Source organism: Syngnathus leptorhynchus, chromosome 9 (genome assembly GCF_054491065.1).
Source record: "Syngnathus leptorhynchus isolate UIUO chromosome 9, UIUO_Slep, whole genome shotgun sequence".
Classification (NCBI taxonomy): domain Eukaryota; kingdom Metazoa; phylum Chordata; class Actinopteri; order Syngnathiformes; family Syngnathidae; genus Syngnathus; species Syngnathus leptorhynchus.
Genome location: NC_141203.1, coordinates 13,490,949 through 13,510,813, shown reverse-complemented (window position 1 = coordinate 13,510,813; position 19,865 = coordinate 13,490,949). Strand labels below are relative to the sequence as shown.

The 19,865-nt window shown below is 46.9% G+C and overlaps 1 protein-coding gene and 1 non-coding gene across 2 annotated transcripts in view; both read right to left on the bottom strand.

The window, feature by feature from the left end:
• Positions 1–720: 720 nt before the first annotated feature.
• trnas-aga (transfer RNA serine (anticodon AGA)) lies at positions 721–802 on the bottom strand. The gene has a single exon. It is a non-coding gene; the product is annotated as a tRNA-Ser (tRNA).
• Positions 803–1,909: 1,107 nt separating this feature from the next.
• LOC147051394 (tomoregulin-2-like) overlaps positions 1,910–19,865 on the bottom strand; it is a 40,712-nt gene continuing 22,756 nt past the window's right edge. The window contains exons 4-9 of the mRNA XM_085920695.1: positions 13,577–13,673; positions 7,314–7,462; positions 5,627–5,674; positions 5,436–5,544; positions 2,882–3,040; positions 1,910–2,421 (exon numbers count right to left, since the gene is read on the bottom strand). Coding sequence (XP_085776821.1) covers positions 2,325–2,421; positions 2,882–3,040; positions 5,436–5,544; positions 5,627–5,674; positions 7,314–7,462; positions 13,577–13,673 — 659 coding nt within the window. The 3' untranslated portion in view covers positions 1,910–2,324. The remainder of the gene's footprint in view (positions 2,422–2,881; positions 3,041–5,435; positions 5,545–5,626; positions 5,675–7,313; positions 7,463–13,576; positions 13,674–19,865) is intronic.

Below are 19,865 nucleotides of genomic sequence, written 5' to 3'. Positions count from 1 at the left end.
TCTGCAGTCTTTTTTGCCCAAGTATCTGTTCTTAAGTACCTAATAATGTAAGGTGATCGTCAAAAAGCAAATCAAGATTCTGTTGAAACCACAATAAGGTGGTTTAGCTCGCAACGGGCTCGAGCTGGATGCCGATGCCCCATCGGCACCTTTTCAGCACTAAATAAGAATCAAAAGATGGACAGACAGAACCGACCGAAGATGATGGCGAGCGATCTGTAAATGACCTCGTTTCACAACACAGCGTGCAGTGGGACAAATGTTCACTTAAAAGGTGGCCTTGGCAAGCTCGTGTGTGTCAGTATCAATCATAAAAGCTAATAGAGCACTTTGCAACGCGGGAAACTTTAGCGTGTTATTGCTGCGTTATTTGTTGCTTTGCAATGATACGCTGGCTCCCTGCAAGTGGCAAAGCATCAATTCTCAAGCTAAAAGGGCCAATCTTTTTCCGCTACTGGATGGCTTACAATTTGTTGATTGCAAAATCAATATCTGGCCTGGACTGGCCAATCGTTCTTCATGATAGTTTTCAAAGTATGGAGTACCAAACGGAACAAAAAAAGGGCTTTCCAGTAAAACTGTTTGATGGTGCACCAAAAACGTTTTTTTATTTTTGTGGAATATTCTCAGAGGGGTGGCAGCGAGAATGGTTATATTTCTTTCTCTCGGGCAGAAAAATAAATAGATTTATTTAAACGAGAAATAAACAAAATAAACGGACGTTGTCGGCAGGATTCGAACCTGCGCGGGGAGACCCCAATGGATTTCTAGTCCATCGCCTTAACCACTCGGCCACGACAACTGACACCCTACGTTTCCCAATTTTTATTTACAAACATGCAGACAAATAGAACATTCCTAGTAGAGTTTACAAAATGATCAATTTGATTCACACAAAATATTCAAGCAGGCTGCGCGGGGAGAATCATGAGCATGTCTCACAGAGCCTCGTCATAAATGCTCACACGGAAGCTGCAGCTCCGAATGAGGCTAGGCCCCGCCTCTCTTTGCACGCGGACCAGAAGCTCGATACGACACGCCCCTTTACACTGCGTGCCCACGGCAATGCTAAGCTAGTAGGGGCAAACTGCAAGTACCAATTCAACCTAGCTTTGCCCATACGTCAACCAACCTGCGTGCTAGATCTCATCCTCTATTCATATCTGTGCCTTGGATGTAGTTGTCCTTCTGTGGCTTTGGTTTACTTGTTTTAGTCAAGTTGATTGATGATATTTGGATTCAAATGATGCAGGTGATATATGCGGCATATTAGCATTATATTGTATGACATCTGAGTATATCTTGAGGGTTTGTAACATGTGGGTATTAAGCCCACTGAAGGTACCAAAGGCTCCGTTATTTTATCTCATGGTAGAAGAACATCGCACACTCCGGTTGATGCTTTCGGGATGTTTCACAGTATCTTGTGCTGCGGGCTTCTGTCTTGCAGAAGGTGTGTTTTTACAATGGTGGCTTTTCCCCTTCCAATAGATGTCCCTCCTTCTCTGAGGACCTGAAGAAATACTATATATGCACAATATGTGTATAAGATTTATGCGTACGCTCTGACAAACACAAAGGAGGCGCCGTGCTACATTTCGTGATATAAATTATTTATTTACATATACAGAAAAAAATGACTCCATCAAGACAACGTAGTAATAACTCATGGAAACGGAACTTAGTAGCTGAAGTCATTGTCACAACCAAAGAAGAGAGCGCTAGAATAACATTGTGACCTCTGTCAAGGGTCTCCTCTAACACAAGGTGCAAGGCATCACGTGTAGCCTCCCCCCCCCCCCCCCCCCCAGTACTCCTAACCTCCCACCCATCCAAATGGGAAGAAATAAAAGCCTCAATAGTCCGCCCTTACCCTGCTTTGCACTACCCCCACCCCTATCGCCTACAAATGACAGACACCGGCTATCCCGCATCTACCAAAAGTCACACATCTAATTTACACTCACACGTACAAACTCACATTCAGTATTCTCAACCCCCCTCCCCGCTCCCGCCCCAAGTTCACAAGGTCCTCTCCGGCAAGATCTTGAAAGGGACGCTATCCACAACATTCTCAGCGGGTGAGTCTGGAAGTCCTGAAGCGCCAGCTCTGTCTTTGTTCGTAGCCCCTCGGCCTCCTCCGGCGTTCGTGGAAGTTCATGGCGGGCGAGAGAAAGAGAGAGAAATATGGAGGGCCCGGTCTCGAAGGGGATGTCGATCCTACATTTTGGGGGGTGGGGGGTTGCTCTACAAAGTGTGGCGGACGGGGGACATTTAACGAGACGCGCCTTCCGGAAAGCATACGGCCGTTCCTTCCGACAGGCTCAGATAAGTCGAGTGGAGGCGCGCATGGTGTTCTCGGTGCTGAAGTGGACATTGTTTTGCTTCTGCCGGTTGATCCTGTTGGAGCGAGGGCACTTTCTGCATGGGTGGGGACACACACACAAGAAACATGTTTGGAAAATCTCATCGTATTTCGTCACTTTGAAAAGAACATCACGGTTGGTATCGGTTTCAACTACCGAATCGATTTGGACTTCACCAACCAATCCCGATACTGATGATGTCATCATGCATACCTGAACATAGTTTGGAGCACGTCTCGCCGCAGAGGTACGAGCGGAGCACGGATTCTTGACAAGTGGCTCTATAATATAATATTCTAGCTGTATTCCGTGTTATTTTTGGGCTGATCCATTTTCCCTCTTTAATGCTTTCACCTCGTCCTCCCGACACTTGACTAGTGCTCATCTTATTTGGCGCGATAAATTGTGGCTCGCTTGGGGCAGAATGTTTGGATGTGTGGCATCTGGCTTGAGAAAACCACTCAAACAAGGTCAGAGCGGCTGCTCATTAGTCAGGCTCGGCGCGTCCGACTCACCTGGTAATGCAGAGCACCACCACACAGATGATGACCACCTGCAGTGCTCCGATGATGGAGGCGATGAGAACGTAGTGCAGTTTGCCAGAGCCCGGGACCACGTAGAGCACGTTGTACTCTTTGGTGTCGCACTGGGGTCCGCTGAAACCTGAGTGGCAGCTGCGAGCACAAAACAAACACAAGCTGCGTCAACTGAAGAAAAAATGAATAGGTTGTGTGGCAAAGACATTGTACTGCACAAAGAAACCTTCCTCTTTTGGGTTGCCTGTACTCATCCTGATTTTTTGTTATGAGGAACATAATCAATGCGAGACACGGGAGACGTGCGAGCTCCAGCGCCGACCGCCATTGAACTATCGATCAAAAAGACGAGCTGAAGGTCGCTACGGTCGGGGATCGGCCATCAAGCATCGGCGTGCCGAGATCTGGCCTTCTCATTGCGCAATTTGCGCCTGGGGGAAATCGTTGACTGATGAGTCCCACTCGAGTCGTACGTTACAAGATGGACGACCGGGAAGGATGACCGAGAAGGATTTTGGAACAATAGAGAATGAACATGTTCCAAACAACTTGAGATGATCATGGCAACGTATTGACAATTCGGAACATGTCAGGCTTGAGTCTCGGCGGCCCTTCCTATCTCGCTAAGACAATGAATACATGGTGGCGCGCAGAATACGCAAAAGCCGACAGCAGCCGACAGCAGCCGACAGCAACCCCACACGAAGACGTTTATCTGGGTTTCCGTCTGCCTGCAGCGAGCGAGCGAGCCAGCCAGCGCCTTGTGTCTCCTCAGACATTGCCGCAACACACACTCAGACAGACGGAGGGAATCTGGATGATCTCTATCCTCGGAGAGGAGCTAAATGGTCCACCTTTAAACGTTATGCCTGTCTGCCTCTGCCTCGCAATCTGGCCTTCTTCCACTGAGCCGCTCTCTGGCTGTCTCGGGGGAGATCGTTACCAGCAAACAGCGGCTGAGCCTCGTTTGGTGCAACATGCACACGGTCACAGTTCAGCCTCCTTCCTTCTCACACAACGTTTCAACCTTGATTTGTGGTACCGCTAGGAGGCAGCAAAGATCTGTGACCACCCGTCTCTGACAACCACAGAAAAAAGTCAATCCAGACAAGCAAGAAAGGAGGCAAGAGAGCGAGAGATAGTCGCTGAGCGAGATATCCAGACCCTCTGGCTGCTCCACTATCGGGCCGCCGTAAATGATGGAAGTCTTAGCTGTACAATTACACATTCCCTCTGTGCGCTTAGAGTTGCGCTTCCTTCCGTCTGGCTTTCTGATTGCACTTTTGAGCAAAGCCAACATATCCGCTGTCTGCATTGGAGTGTGTTAGTGCAGTGGCCGAGTGCGGCTCATTAGCGCCTATTTGCTGCTTAATCACCGATGAGGACCAAACACTTTTATTAAGACTCAAAAGTGGTTTTCTGAATTTTGCACAAATGTCACAACTTGTACCATTGACATAATCACCCCCCCCCCCTCCCCCTGCACAGTTTCTCCGGCCATGACTCAGCATCTGACGCAACACTCACAAGAAAGCCAAAAGGTAAGCAGAGCTGCAACGAGCTTTGTTGGATGCGCCGATGGTGGCGTGAGAAATGAATTGATTCTGTGAGCACAAACATTTCTCAAGACGGAAAAGAGAACACCCTCTTACAAAATGAAACGATTGTTATATTGTCTGGCAACACGGTCAATATCCCTTCCTTAAAGCATTTTAACACCACCGCGCCGTTGCTATTCCTTAGCTCATCTATTGTGTTTAGAAATGGGGCGCTGAAACTTTTAAGACGTTTCAAATGAAACAATCAATGCCTCTTGCTCAGTTTTTATTCCCCCAAATGTAGCCGAGTAAAAAGTGGATCTAGGATCGAAAGAAAACAAAAGCCAAGCGCAAAAATAGCGACGACAGCCGAGTCATCCAAGTTAAAGTGTGTCCGCCGGCGTGCGCTGGCACCGTGGCGTATGCACGCACGAGCGAGACTCTTTTGCTCCACAAATGGATGTCCCCGAGAAAGACGAGAAGGCATCCGAGGATTCCGAGCGCTCCCTCCGCTTCAATACGTTCAGAGAGCGGCACTTGATAACGTGCTCGGGTGCCGACCCCACACCGCATTCGGAATTCTCTTTGGCTCTTTCGACGACGCAGCAGCTCGTTATTACTGATAACCAGTCCACGCAAGATGGTCCATGAAAATATAGCATTGTCCATTCAAGTGTGTGGGTGTGTGTTTTTTCTGTATCGGTATTTAGTCAGAGTCTATTCAAATATTGTGTGGGTGTAATTTCATTATGTAATGCGTAGCGTTATTAGCTATAGCGTAAACTCATTGTCATTTTTGCACAAACACCACAGCACAGTTTTTTTTTTCCTCTTTGGGATTATTGAAATCTCTTATCTCGCAATTCCCATTTGCTTCCGAAAATTGTATCCGGAATAAATGCCGCCTATGATTTTCACGCAAGGACTGTGCATGCTGGGATGAAGGACAAAAAGGCTGACCTTCCGTGTGTGTGTGTGTGTGTGTGTGTATGCACCTGCATGAGGGCTGGGCAGGTATACTTGGGAACTGACAGTCTCCGTGTACGCAGTAGTTCTTATAGAGATCTGGACAAGGCGTGTACAGTCCATCTGCTTGTCCGTTTCCTGGCGAGAGAAAACGGAGAGCGAGGCGTGAAGCGCGCAAACATATGTGAAGCATCTGCTCCATACATTAAGACGCACTTACCGGTGATGTCTGTGGGTGCAAAATGTCTATCTCCGCCTTTGTTCCCATCTAAAGAAAGGCCAGAAAGACACATTGAGTTCAAGCTAGGACCTTTGACCCCAGCCATTAGGAGATACACGTGGGAATAAATGCCACAGCGGCGGGTCAGAGAATTCACTGTGATTTGACCTCGACAAAAGGGCGCAGGGACCAAGCGCACCTGCCACTTAATGCATATAAATGTGGACAGCGTGTTCTATCTAAAGTGCAGCCATGTTTTTTATTTTCTCTTTCGTGGGCAGAAAAAAGAGGAGTCTGAGCGCACACACGCAAGATAAGAGAGAGTTGTCATTTTTTGGCTCCCTTTATTGCCTCTGCTTGGAAAATTGCACTTCACAAAAGCAAAAGGGCCGCTTCCCACTCATTACCGGCGCGTTGCGCTGATTTTCTTCTCAAAGAAACGGTCACTCCGACAAAGTTTCATTTGCACTTTCACAGCCACTGTGAGAAGAAAGAAAAAACAAGAAATGCGGCGGCGAGCGTGGGCTCGTTTCTTTCATGAGCTCAGTGGCGACACGTATTTGAGGAATCGCCATGAAAAATTGTGCCACGCTCAGCTTTAATTCCAAGTTTCACATGGGCTCCCCCAAATTTTAGGCCGCTTCCCCCCCGATTGAAACAAATTGCACAAAGTATAGCGTCATCAATCTCCTTTTTCAGACCTAAAGCGTGTTACGCAAGCGGCGAGTTAGGACCGATTGCATCGCCTTCGTTTACTTCGTGACGATCGTCCCAGAATGGGCGACGGAGGCGACGGGTGCAAATGAAAGCAACGTTCTGCACGCATCCCAATTGCAATGAGTCAAATGCAGTCAAATTAAAATCCTTCCCAGCCAAAAAAACAAAACATCCTTATCTTCAGCCACGTGGATTAGCAGAAAAAATGAGCCACTTTATGGGCTTTAACCACGCTGATTAATAAAATATCTCTGCGGCTGGAACGTAAACAAAGGCTGAATGGAAAATGGAAGACGAAAAGGTAATTAACGTTGGCTAAGGCCGCCACAATAACTGTTTGTCAGATTAGCGTCATGCGATGAAGGCAAAGGCGTCGCCCGCCGCCACGTGGACGGACGATGCCGAAAAGAAAACCACGGCTGGATGTTCTTTGACGTTCTCCTAGCGCATTGGCGGATTGAGCTTTGCCACGCTGCTTTTGCTTTATTATTTGATCAAATGTTCCCTCCCGCACAGCGTTTGGCGCTTGACGGCATCGCCTGCTTCCTGTGATGCCGCCGTGTTTTTCAAGTTGGCAGCGGAACCCGCAGGAGGCTCTGGGGTGTGCTATTCTTATTTCTCCCTGTCTTTTGTCATCGGCTTGTGAGGGAAAGAGATGGATTTTGAAGGGCAACTTTGAATGAGTCGGCTCGCTCTCGCAAATACATCTCGCCGACAGATGGTGCTTGTTATTCATTTGCAAATGATGGCCACAATCGGTGTCGCGCTTCAGAAGTTCAAGGAACGTTAACTTCTCGGAAACGGTCACGATCGCCAGGTCGGACCTGCTCAGCCTCAAAGGCGAGTTTCCTTCCTGTCGTCATTTTCATTTGCATCCCTCTTTTTGGGATTGGAGATGCGAGTATTGCGACCAATGGCAAGCGCTTGTGATTTGATGAGGAAAATAAGGAAGATGTCGTTGGAGTCTGACCTTGGCAGTGTCCCAGGTGCCTGACCTCGATGCGTTCCTGCTTCTGACAGGAAGCCTCCTTCACCTGGCAGGGGTTGTCATAGGAACGGCCATCTGAGGCACACACCGGATTGAAGCTGATGTGGGAACAGTCGATGTTGCACACGCACCTGCGACACACACACACAACGGCCCAGTTACGCCGGACAAAGAACATCCGCCGCGAGACATCAGCGAAAAATGACTGCAGAGTTAAAAAGCCTTCATGTAAAAGCCTGACTGTATGTATTTTTTTATTATTATTGCGGCCGTGCATTGTAATCTCGTTGGAATTGTGTTTTGACACAATCGGCAAATAGATGAAACTTTGCACAAAAGAAGACAGGCTGCACAGAAGGCTGGCCCGATAAAGGACCTCCCTCACAATGGAAACAAAGAGATAAGAAAAGCGCACATTTCACAGCTTCTTGAAAACAGCCCTGAATGGAAAGTACAAACTTGGCCCCTGATAATATCATAGCATTAGCATGCCATTATGCCAAAGTGTTTGTTTACCATCTCTTTACGTCCTTCCACACCTGACACTATCTCCGCCCAGCTGAAAGTGGATAATCGTGCACATTGGTCGCTCGGACGCCTTTCGACTGCTGAATATTAACCAAGTACCAAAGTAAACAAGTAAACAGTTCGTTCAAAAAATGCCTCAGTCACGTTGTTGAAATCTTGTCTCCTGAAATCGCCAAACCAACGGTATCCGACAAGAAGAATGGCTTCCAGGAGCAACAACGGAATACAAGCCAGATTTCAAGACGATTATTCAAGGCAAGGAATGCCACAAGTCGCACTAAGCATCATGCATAGGAAGTGAAAAAACGCTCTTGTAAATGATTATGTTTTTGTTTGTGGACTTTGTTGAACTGAGAGTTTGTGTGTGTGAGACAGTGCACACAATGTTCATTGTTGAAAATGACTGGCCGATGGGCTTAGTACTGTAGGAGTCCATTTCTCTCATTATCGTGTTTATAAATCAATTTGGCTGAGCAGAGGTGTGTGTGTAAGAGGAAGGGATGGATGGACGGACGGACGGACGGACAGATGGATGGATGGGGTGATGGGCATGTGTTTGATGTGGCTCTTTGCGGTAACACAGTAAAATATGTGGCTCTTTGTCTAACTGGTTGGCTAGAATCTAGAATAATATATAACAATATTAGATCATATTGTTTTTAGAGCTGTTTGCCAACAGCTGAGGTTTAAAAAGGTACCAAGGCTATTTTGAAAATAATAATACAGATAGGAAATGTCAAAAACATAATAGCACTTTTATTGATTGATTTTTTTTTTTTTGATCCGGTCATGTAAACATGTGCACCATCTTCATTGTATGTGTTGCTCACCAAGCAAAAGAAGTTCCGGGCCCCGCAACGTACCTCTATCCATTCCCTTCGAGTTACTATTTGTTTTTGAATTCATTCATTTAACCCGTAACATAAAATGAGTGTTATTAGAAAAAAGAAAAGTCATTTTTGTAATGATTACCTTATTTTCTTCCCCCTTAAAGAACATCCGACAATGTTTTAATTAACAGGCTTTTATATTCCATGTTGTACTAAATTCTCAAGAGACAGACTAAGTCAATTCGTCATTTATTCATTTAGCCCTAATCGGCGAAGGCATATTAAAATGCAATTTATGCAGCTAAATGTTTGCTCCTCCGCACAGTTGAAAAAAAGGACTCAAATGGTCTCTTTTGAGCCCTTGGCAATTGACGGATGCCGACGGGTACAAAAAAAACCTGTGTCTCGGCATCACTGAAGACTCCAAATTGTCCACAGGTGGAGGCTTTGGGTACAGCCTGCACTTCACTCCACCGAGGACAAAAAAAATGTACCGTACACTGTAATTAGGAATCTGTCATTATTCTCACTGCCTTTTCATTTTCTCTAAAGCGCCGGCGTTACGACAAATATCCTCAGGCAGGCATTCAGGCAGGCAGGCAGGCAGGCATTCAGGCAGGCTGGCAGGCAGGTAGGTAGGCAGGTAGGCGGCCACTTGATTGAAATGACGTGCAGCAAAGTATGGCAGGATCAGTGCGAGTCAAGAAAAGCCAATTGTTACGCATCACACGGAACAAGCAAAAGTCCCACGAGACAATGAAGAATAGCTCAGAAGTGGCCAAGGTTTGCAAAGGCCACTTGAATTCATGTTGATATTGTCGCAAACATTTTTGCCAAATGATCCTGAACAAAATTTCTGTCACCAAATCTAAATGTGGGCATATAACAAATCTGTAAAATTTCTGTTCCAAGTCAACGCAGTCAAAATCGCAATATAAACGGTCGAGCAGAATCTGAACGACAAATTGTTTCGTTTTTATTGGACTCCACAAGCATTTCCCCCATCCTAAAGAGGAGCAACCAAACCTAATGATGTCATCCTCGCGTGGAGGCAGAAGTAGTCAAATCTGAGCCGCGGGAGAGAAAGCGGTTGCCATAGTGTCAGGAATTTATAATGAACATCTGAAAATGAGATTGACTCGAAATCAGCCCCGAGACCGGATTTGGGATTCCGCTGCGTTTGTGGTCCAAATGTGAGGAGTGGTTGGGTGTGAAACATGACGCCTCTTTGTAGGAGAGCGCTTCTTCCCGAGAGGCCCCCGTTGGTCAGCGGCTGATGTCTGGCCTACATACATTTTTAATGCCGACTCTCACTTTGCCTACACTATACGGCCAGACTGCATTGCGTCAACACATCCTAATGCTTCTCACAGGCACACATCACCATGTGTGCAAGACACACCTCGCTCTTGTGAGGTGACGCTGGTTTTTGTTGTGTTTCACACACACACACACACACACACACACACACACACACACACACACACACACACACACACACACACACACACACACACACACACACACACACACACACACCAGGGAGGAACAAAGCACCGTTAATGGTGTGTGTGAAGGTGTGTACAGGTGTGTGTTTGTGTGTGTGAACCATGTCTCTCAGGAGATGGGCTTAGCAGGATGTGTTGTATTGATTAGTTGCCTACGATTATTTCAGTCCCATCAAAGAAAGCCCCCCCCCCCCCTTCCCCCAGACTGTCTGCTGGCTTCAGATGGTAAAAGCCACTTTATACTCGGGTCGGCGGCCCCCAAGTCAATTTTCCCCCTTTGCTTGACTGGAGAAACATGACATATATGCAGGCATGACCTCAAGAGTGGAACACTTTCAAATTGAAAAAGAAACGTCGTGACTTTTGGATTGCTCGGCTCTGGCCACGAACAAACTCTGTTACAGTTTGCTTTGAGGTATGACTTTTTTTTTAATTTTTTATCCGTAGTTGCAGTTTAACACCGCAAATAGACCTAAAAGGCTTTTGGAGGATAAACGATCGATCCTTGAAGTAAATTGCACATTTTGCTTACAGCCGAGTGATCGAAATAGCGAGCGCTGGCAAGGAATGGAGGCGAGGACCGAGAGCTCACGGTCACTAACATCAAGTCGGTCAAACTTGGCGAACTCAGAGGAGCGCTGCTTCGGGCCGGACCGAAATAAAACCGTCATTTGTAGTATTGACTTCATACCGCCCTGTGTTCCTAATGATTTTCTATACTTTGACATCATTGATTCTGTCTGTTTGGATCACTGATGGAAATCTCAGATTTGATGGCAGCTTTTGAGGACAATGACTTTTTTCACATTGTAGGGAAGTTGATGTCGGGCGAATGCGGCAGGCATATTACGAGAGCAGCTGTTAAGAAGCCGCCGCCGACGGCATTTGAAACCCTTGGTGTCTCTGGAGCCTCCAGAACGTCTCCACCGCCGGAATAATGAGTTGCCAGGCCACTTTGGGGTGCCCGAAGGTGTCAACGTGACCTCTGCAAAAGACGGAGTGACTAACTTACCATCTCCTGCCTCGCTATCAAAACACAAAGCGTAGCCTCGGCAGTAAAATAATGACCACGCAACACAACACATCATCCCACGCTGTCAACAAAATAGCTTCCAACACACTGTGTGGCTACAATCATCTCCTGACCTCAACCCGACCGAATATCTTAAAACAGATCCAAATGTATATCCAACAAATTGTTTTTAGAAAAACTGCATTCAATGTGAAAAATGTGTTTTTTCCACCCAAACAGTTCAAAACGATAAATATAAATAACGTTTAATTGACACCCATGACACGTCGGCATATAATAACGGCCTGCGCCTCCCCCCAAATGGTTGCTAAATCGATCACAAGGTATCAAGAGACAAACATCCTCACCGTACTAATAATAATCAAATCCAATTCTTTTTTAATTCCTTTTGATTGGACTCTTTGATATGAATCCACCGGAGGCCCGTCAACATCCGTCAACGTCTTTGTCTTGTCAAAACGAGCCCGACGATGGGTTCATTTCACGACTGTCTGGCAAGGATGAAAAAAAAACCCAGGGAGCTAAATATAGTTCTGATAGAACTGGGGCAAAGAAGTTGTCAGATAGGTGGCCCCGGGCTATCCATCCCTCCATTTACGGCTGCTTATCTGGCATCGGGTCGCGGTGCCGCTCGTCTTTTGCCGAGAGAAGGCAATCCAATCATCCCAAATGTCTACAGGTGCAAGGGGGGGGGGAAATAGGTCAGCCGCAGGCTGTTTGGCTCCTATACTGCTCACTGGAGTCATTACAAACCATCAAGCATACAAAAGATTGGCCCTCGCTATGGCTCCTGAAGATTATTTGACACAAGTCATGATTTTTTCTTTGCAGCAGGGAGCACCACTGCCAATCAGAAATGCTGCAGAGAGGAGATCAAGTCCGTTTGAAACCCGGGCTGGGTTTGCATTTCCAGAAGGCACGGCTGAAAAGAGGCAAATTATATATGTCATGTCCAGAAGTCTCCAAAAGGTAAGTTGGGCCCATTCCGGCCTACTTTTTTTTTTTTTTGTACATAGGTGATTGCAAGTTCCTTTCTCAGCATTTCTCTGCGAGAAGCCCGCTAATGATCACACGCAGGCTCATCTGAGTTGATTTCTCAGTTTTCCACTTTGTCACGCGTGTGTGACGTGCATGTGGCTCAACGCTTCTACAACGGTTAATTGTTTTTAATCGATGGAATGACAACAGGAACGTTGCCGCATAAATGCGTTGGCCCGCCCGCTTTGTCATTACTATGATTGCGCTCCACTTGATTGATTAACTGGCAGCTACTATGATTGGAATCAGCTGCTGTCTGATTGGAAGAACCTGTCATTTTAATCAAGATTTTTTTTCCCCCGCACACGCTCTCATGGCGGATGGCTGCCTTCTGATGAAAATGACACCATGTTGCCTTGTAATTATCTGTCGGAATATTAAGCAGAAATATTCTCGCTGAGATCCGTTCGGGCTGTGCAGAAAATGAAGAGTGCTTGTTTGACTTTTTGTTTGCATCAACCTAGATGAGATGCATGATTGCTTCGGGTTGTCTTTGCTCTCGTGTTAAGCACCAAAGCGAGTGCACCATATGCTGTTGTTTGTTTTGAAAGGGTCCTCCTGTGAATTGTCTATGAACGTTGCATTTAGCGGGTCGCATTAGCACGACTTGACTCGGGCTGTTCGGTACACGCAACATTTGACCCCGAGCATTTCGGTTACTGTGGATTATTTTCCCGTTGCAGCCTTTGTGCGATCGTTAGCAAAGACTGATTTTTCTTATCCTGCCTTGCCTCCCTTCTGAAGCTTAGCATGTGGGAACTACATATCTGCGATGTTAGCGTGTACGTTTCCAATGTCCAATGCAAATTGCGAGAGTCTGTCGGATGCAAGTTTGGATCTGTCATACCGTCCGCTGGCGTTCAAGCCGAATATCCCGGGATGCGAGCCCAGCGTTTTGCATACGCAGGCCCCGAGGCTGTTTGTATTATGGTCTTTCCGCTAATGCATGTGGATGACTTGATAAACGGCGAGCCGTCTCCGAGGCGAAGCAAAACAAAGAAGTCCAAATGTATGAACGCGTCCGCGCCGATCTACTTTTCTTTGTGTGAGCTAAATTCATTTTGGCCTGACATTGGCAAGTCCTGTAAGGATGGTAATTGGATTTCCAGAATGAGCGAATCTCTGCTTTCTCTCTGTGGCGCACAATAGTAATTGAGGTTAAATGAAATGGTCAGCCATGCACCAAACCTCAGTGGAGGTTCAGCGTGTGCTGAAAAGTGAACATTTCTCATCCACGCGCTTACTCCTCAAAGACAGTCCAAAAAATGACAACAATATAGCAACAATATGGATGAGCCATCATCTTACCAAACGTCCTCTGCGTCCACGTCACACTCGGCCCCAAACTGACAAATGTCACAGGTGGAGGTTTCCTTCTGACCCGCTTCGGCTGAGCCCTCTCCTCCTGAAAGACCAAAATGTCAACATTGAAATCTCATCGTGTGCCTGGAACATATCAATCATTTCTTTTTTGTCATTTTTAGCACATTTGCACATACGATATGGAAATCCACATTAGACGTTGAGTAAAAGCAGCGGATATCGTTTCATGGTCAAATGCAACGCAGCAATCTCCTTCATCCGTTTGGCACTCCCGACGACGCCCATCTATCACTTTCTAAATCCTGCTGATCTTTTTGAACTGCCTCTCTTATTCCATCCTGCTGATTTTTCTCACAGCGTGCTTACCGGCATCGGGCTTACACTAGCTTAGGGACTCTGCCAGTGCATATGAGGATTCGCAAGTGGCTGAGATGGGGGGGGCGGCAGCGGCGAGGGATGGCTGAAAGAAAAGGCAATTTGGATCATCTCAAATTGCATTCTCCCAGCGCATACGGCTCTTGCCGGTCTCTGCACACCTTCCTTGCGGGCCCACGCCTCCTCAGACGCGTTCTATTTTTAAACTCACAGGGGGGGACTACAGAAAAGACGGCGAAGGGGTGGAACTTGGCATCATTTTCTCATGTCGTGTATTTAATCTCCCTGACACGCGGACGCCCACGTTGCCGCCGCCGCCGTGTGTCGCCTCTTACATTTTCCCTTTTTGAAACTTGTGTTATTTCTTGTGATCCCCTGCGACACATGAAGGTTCGTATATCACGAACTCTTGATGCCAATGAGCGGTGTGCGCCCAACCCCATTTGCCGACATCGGATCAAGTTGGCTTTCACTCAGAATCCGAAAGGTCAAACTTTCATTTATTTGACTCTCCCCCCCCACCCCAAAGTCCTCAGGAAGGTTTTTTTTTTTCTTTTTTTTCCGCAAAGCAATTGATTCGGCCGACTTTCAAGAGATTCTTAGAGGTGAAGATTTTTAGGTCCTGGGCCCGTGTCGTCTAGGGTTGAGAATAAACATTCAATCGATGGGCAACGTCTCGAGTGGACAGTCGTGTAATTAGCATGCCAATACATCCACAGCGAGCCCAAGGCAATGTACACACAAGGATTCCTATACTTGAAAAGATTGATTCTCTGCTCCAGACTCCAAAAAGATCCAATCCCCCAAGACCGAAATCTCAAATGATTGTGAACAAGACACAACATGGGGTAGCGCATGTTTGTGTTTGATTCACAGCGCTTCCTTTTTCCCCATCAGGGCGCTTGTGGATTGGCTATATCCTATTTCTCCCTTGGTCACGACTTGGCAGTCACTTATCTGCTTTCCACGCCTGTGAGGTGTTTGAATTAGCTATGCGATGAAAAGCCCGCCTGCACACATTCAGACAGATTTTTGAACAATCTTTGCCTGTAATGTACCTGGAGATGGTTTTTGACTGGAAGCTGGAACAGGCTGATTGGTAATATGACCTCCTTTTTGTGCTGCCCCTACTATTATGAAGCCTTCCTTCCATTGTTTCTCACTCCTCAAATCCCTGATAGACTTTCATCCCCCTTGTTGCTACATCTGCTAAATCCTCCGAATCAAGAGACACGCTTGATAATGACCAACATGATTAGCCTGATAGATAGATAGATAGCACTCTCACAATAACACCGGCGCTACATCATGTCGTATCGATTGGTGCTTGGGACTCGCCCCGCCTCCGTGGCTTTGGCGTGGCTTTGTTTTACTTTTCAAAAGTGCAAGACTTGCGATCAAGTTTGTCCAGAAGACCCGAGAAGAGATTAGGCTGACGTGACATCAGATTAGAGGAGATGAGGTGGATGGATAAACATCCAAAGGACAGTTGAGCAGCAAATGGCAATCAGACGCAGAGAAGAGGAAACCTGCCGTGCTTAAAGAGCGTGGCTAATCCGCTGACTGCCGTCTGGGGTTAGGCCGTGCTGGGAGCGCACCGCCATGCGTGGAAAGAATCTCACGGTGTCGACGCCTGACGCCGAAGCTTTTCCTCATGATCGCGACACACACGGCGTACTGTCTACTTATTGGCCTGGAATATAAGGTGCCTAGACTTATATTCATATATATGACTAGACTTCTATTCATTGAATACGATGTCCTCGGATCTGAATCAGACCAGAATTATTCAAATGTGGATAAAGTCCGAGAAGGCTAAAAAAATCAGGTTCTGTGCTTTTTTTCCCTTGTTAATCCTTTGTCTGATTTACTTGAGCCATTCAGCAAAATAAAAAAAATAGTCCAACCGATATGATAGAGGCTGGGGGAAAAAAAAAAAAAAAAGCACGGACAATTTGATGCATCAGAAACTCTTGTGAGTGACCTTGCAAATGCTCTTCTGGATGAGTGGCTTGAAAATCCCGCACACTCACTCTTTGAGACATTGTGCTCATCCAAATTCACATCATGAAATAACATAAGCAATTTTGAACAGGCACCATAAAAACAAGCTCATATGAAATGAAGGAAGGCCTTAAATGTGGGGTGAAGAATCCGAGCCCTACGCTCAAACAAATGATGAATGAAGGTCTCAAAGAGCCCTGGGAAACAGACAAAAACAAGATTACTACGACCTTGGTAGGGAACTCTCTGAGGACAGCAAACCGAGAGGAGGGATGACTGATGAACCGTGCTTGCTAGCTGCACGGACTCTCGGAGACACTGGCAAGGGAAGGCCACGCCGCTGCATCCGCGCTCTGTTCGCCCGCCAAATTCCTGCCTTGAACGACGTGACTGTAGAAAGTAACAAGCGGTAGTGACTAGCATGCTCGGCCCATTCAGGCATGCGACGGGAATTTTTTACCTCGACCCGAATATCGACTGCATGGCAAGGAGGATTAATGTTACTTTCCCGTAAGCCGACACCCGATCCGTGAAAGACGAGCCGCTAAGAAATCAGCACGAGCCTACGGGCCGAGCGCGGCCTCGCTTGATGATGCCCGATCAATGGTCGACGGCCGCGTTTCATTTGCATCATAACGCATCCCGTATGCGGTTCACATGTAATCTTTGGGCCGTCCAGGCGCTCCGTTCAAAGACGGCGCTGACAATGAAACAATGAAGCCCATCCGTCAAAGTCACACCATCAACAGGTCGGTGCCCCCGAGCGGCCCGTCCCACGGGGCGAGAGAAGGCAAAAAAAAAATCTATAACTATAATGGATATCAATATTGAAAAAGATGACGGATGAGACTGCTGCCGGAGGCCAGGATTCAATTTCTATTCCTTTTGTTCCTGCAGGAGAGCGTCTCACTGCTCACAAAGTCATTTGTCAGCCGCCGGGCTCAATGAGGAGAACGCGGCGGCCTCGTCCAAAAAGTGAGCCAAGGGCACTTGTTCCACTGACGCAAATGGCAAAATGAATTAGCTACTAAAGAATAATGACCGACATAAATAATGATATCATCGGTGACTTGGTGTGTGCCAGACATAAAAATAAAGAAATAATCAGCATGCAGAAGGACGGCCGGGCCGGGCCGGGCCGGGTCAGCCAGGCTGGGCCGGGCCGGGCCGGCCGGGATGGGCCTGGCGTTCAAGCCTAATAAAGGAAGAAGCTCTTCAACATAAAGAGGAGGCGGACAGGGGTCTGACAACAGCAAATGTGCACGTTTTTTTTATATGTGATGTATTTTGGGTGCGGATTCAAATGATTTCTAATGTAAAACAAATGATTATGAAACTCTGACGTGCTAATGACAAAACAAGGGAAGATTCATAATCACTGTAAACTATTCAACTTGCCTCTGAATTTGAAAAATATTCCAGATTTGTTGACCGACCTAATCGATAAATAAACTTGTTTACTTCACGGTATATGAATACGTGAAACGTGATTTACTAAATTGCCAATGAGGATGGCGTCGGTTACACCAAATGCTGACGCTGCACATCCAATCGGAAATACCGTCCTTGATAATCGTCATACCGTTTGCTTTTAGCATAGCGAGCATTAAGATAAAAGAACCGGGAGAAGATAAAAACGATGAAAAAAAGTGGCCCGCCCGCTTCTGAAAATGTAGCCACTTTGTCTTTGGGTTGTCAGCTATTGATTCAGATGAGCAATGCGTGACACATCAATTATATGAGATGAAGATGAATACCGTTTGAGCTAATGCAGTCAGAAAAGGAGGGCAGGGCCAGCCAAACAAACTCGGCACTATTTGAATTGGCACGGCCTCTGACGCGGAACCGTGTCGACCGTGAGCCAAAGCCCCGTGAGCGCCCGGCTCACTTGACAAATCCCGCCGCAGCTCGGGTCCGGCCGCCGCCAGGTAAACAAAAGCACGCCCGTGCCGAGGAGCTGCTAACGGGCCCACGAGCGAGGTCTTGGAGAAGGGTCAAAGCCTTGCCCGATGGATTAAAAGCACGCAATCAAACGTTTTCCCAGCTTCGCGAGGATTAGTCTCCCTCCGCATGATGTTTCTCTTTTCAATTCAGGCACCTATCTACACTCGCCCAGAGTTCTGCAAGGCGGCAAGAAAAAAACATTTCGTGACTTCACATTCAAAGCGACAGAGAGTAATGACAGTGCGCAGTTCTTGAGAACTTTTGTGGCTGACAGTGACGCTGATGCTACGTTGGCTTGTTTACATGAAGCGGAACTCGGTGAAGCCATTACAGTCAAAGAGTCGAAAAAGGGTGTGCTGCTTGAAAGCCGCAATTCCTTCAGAGCCTTTTTTGATTCTTGGGGATTTCCTATCTTCCACCAGTATATTTGAAAATTCTATTCATTTTCCACTCGCTGGTCAATTTCCTGAGAAACGGCCATTGCGATGCAAAGCATATGCTGAAAATGTGTCATAAAACCTCTCTGCTTCCATATTTAGCCGTCTCAAATACGCCTTTGGCTGGCTACCCAAGTGAAAATGGCAAAGGCAAATTGCTAGTTCAGGATACACGATATGTCTTTCTTTAAAATGTACTTTTTTGGGGTACTACTGGATCGCGGTATGAGTGACTATTCAATAATTGAGTGCTCATACTGGACCGGTCCCTAATAATAAGGTTCTCAATGACAGCGTTGTCGACACAAGTGGATTCAAGGTTGTACTTTGTGCCCTCGACGGGCACAGTCGCGGCGAGGTCACCTTTTGCAGCTGGTTGAAGGGTGCGCAATCATCACCAGATGAACGAGTCATCCACTGGTGAAGGATATCAATTGGAGAGGATGTAAGTACGGCGAGTACGGCCCGCAGCCACTCCACCGTCCTCGGCATCGGATTGCCGCATTACGACGGAGGAAGCGGCTACTGATTTATGGCACACACAAAAAAAAAAGTCTGAAATGACTTTAAATGCCTTTGTGCAAGAGGTGATTGAGATTTTTGTCTCTTTGCAGTAACAACTACGTGCAAGCATGCAGACTTGCCAGCCAGCCTTTAAAAAAAGAAAAAAAAAAAGAATAGCTGTTATTTTTCTGTCTTTTTGACTGATAACCCCCCGTCAGATTTGCCAGCCAGCCTTTTTCAAAAGACTAGCGGTTCTGTCCTTTGGATCGGAAGGAAAAAAAAAAACGTCAGAGAGCCTCGTCATCCCTGTGAACGGCCACGTCTGCATTTGATCAGACGGCAAATTTGATCAACTGGAACAAAACGAGGTTACGTAAATTGGCGGTGGTGTAACGGTCGGACACAAAACAGAAGGAGAATCACATAATGGCGCCCAAGAAAGCCTCAGGTACGATTAAAGCCATTTCATGCACTTGCAGGGATGTTCTTTGACAAATGGAAAAGATTGACAAGACACTTGAAGGACATTTTGACAAAGCAAGGGATTACAATGGATTTTTCTTTTCAAACTTTGGCGGACGTTCCGTTTCTTGAACGCCGCGTATACACATTTTTGGAGTGCGAGCAGACAATTGCGGTAAATGGTTGGATTGCATTGGACAGAAGGAAGGAAATAAAGGTGATTAGGAAAAATAGCCAATGTGGTTGGCGGGAAAGTTAGTCTTTGAGCAGATTCTCCTTCACGCCCAACTTGATGAGCTGGCTCTCCTTGGACAAACAGACAATTTGGCAAACGCCGGCCCCTTCTGTCCCCGTCACCTGCTTGCTCCACGATGCATAAATAGTTTGAAAACGCCACGGCCTTGCGTGGCCAACTTCACCGTGTCAGCCGGTTGCCGGCTTAAGCCTCTCCGTGGCGCATTTTATCTCGCCACCAGCCCGAGGGGCCAATCTCACGCCGCTGAGAGCTGGAGAGGCGCCTCGGACCTCCCCGCGCTGGATAAATGGCG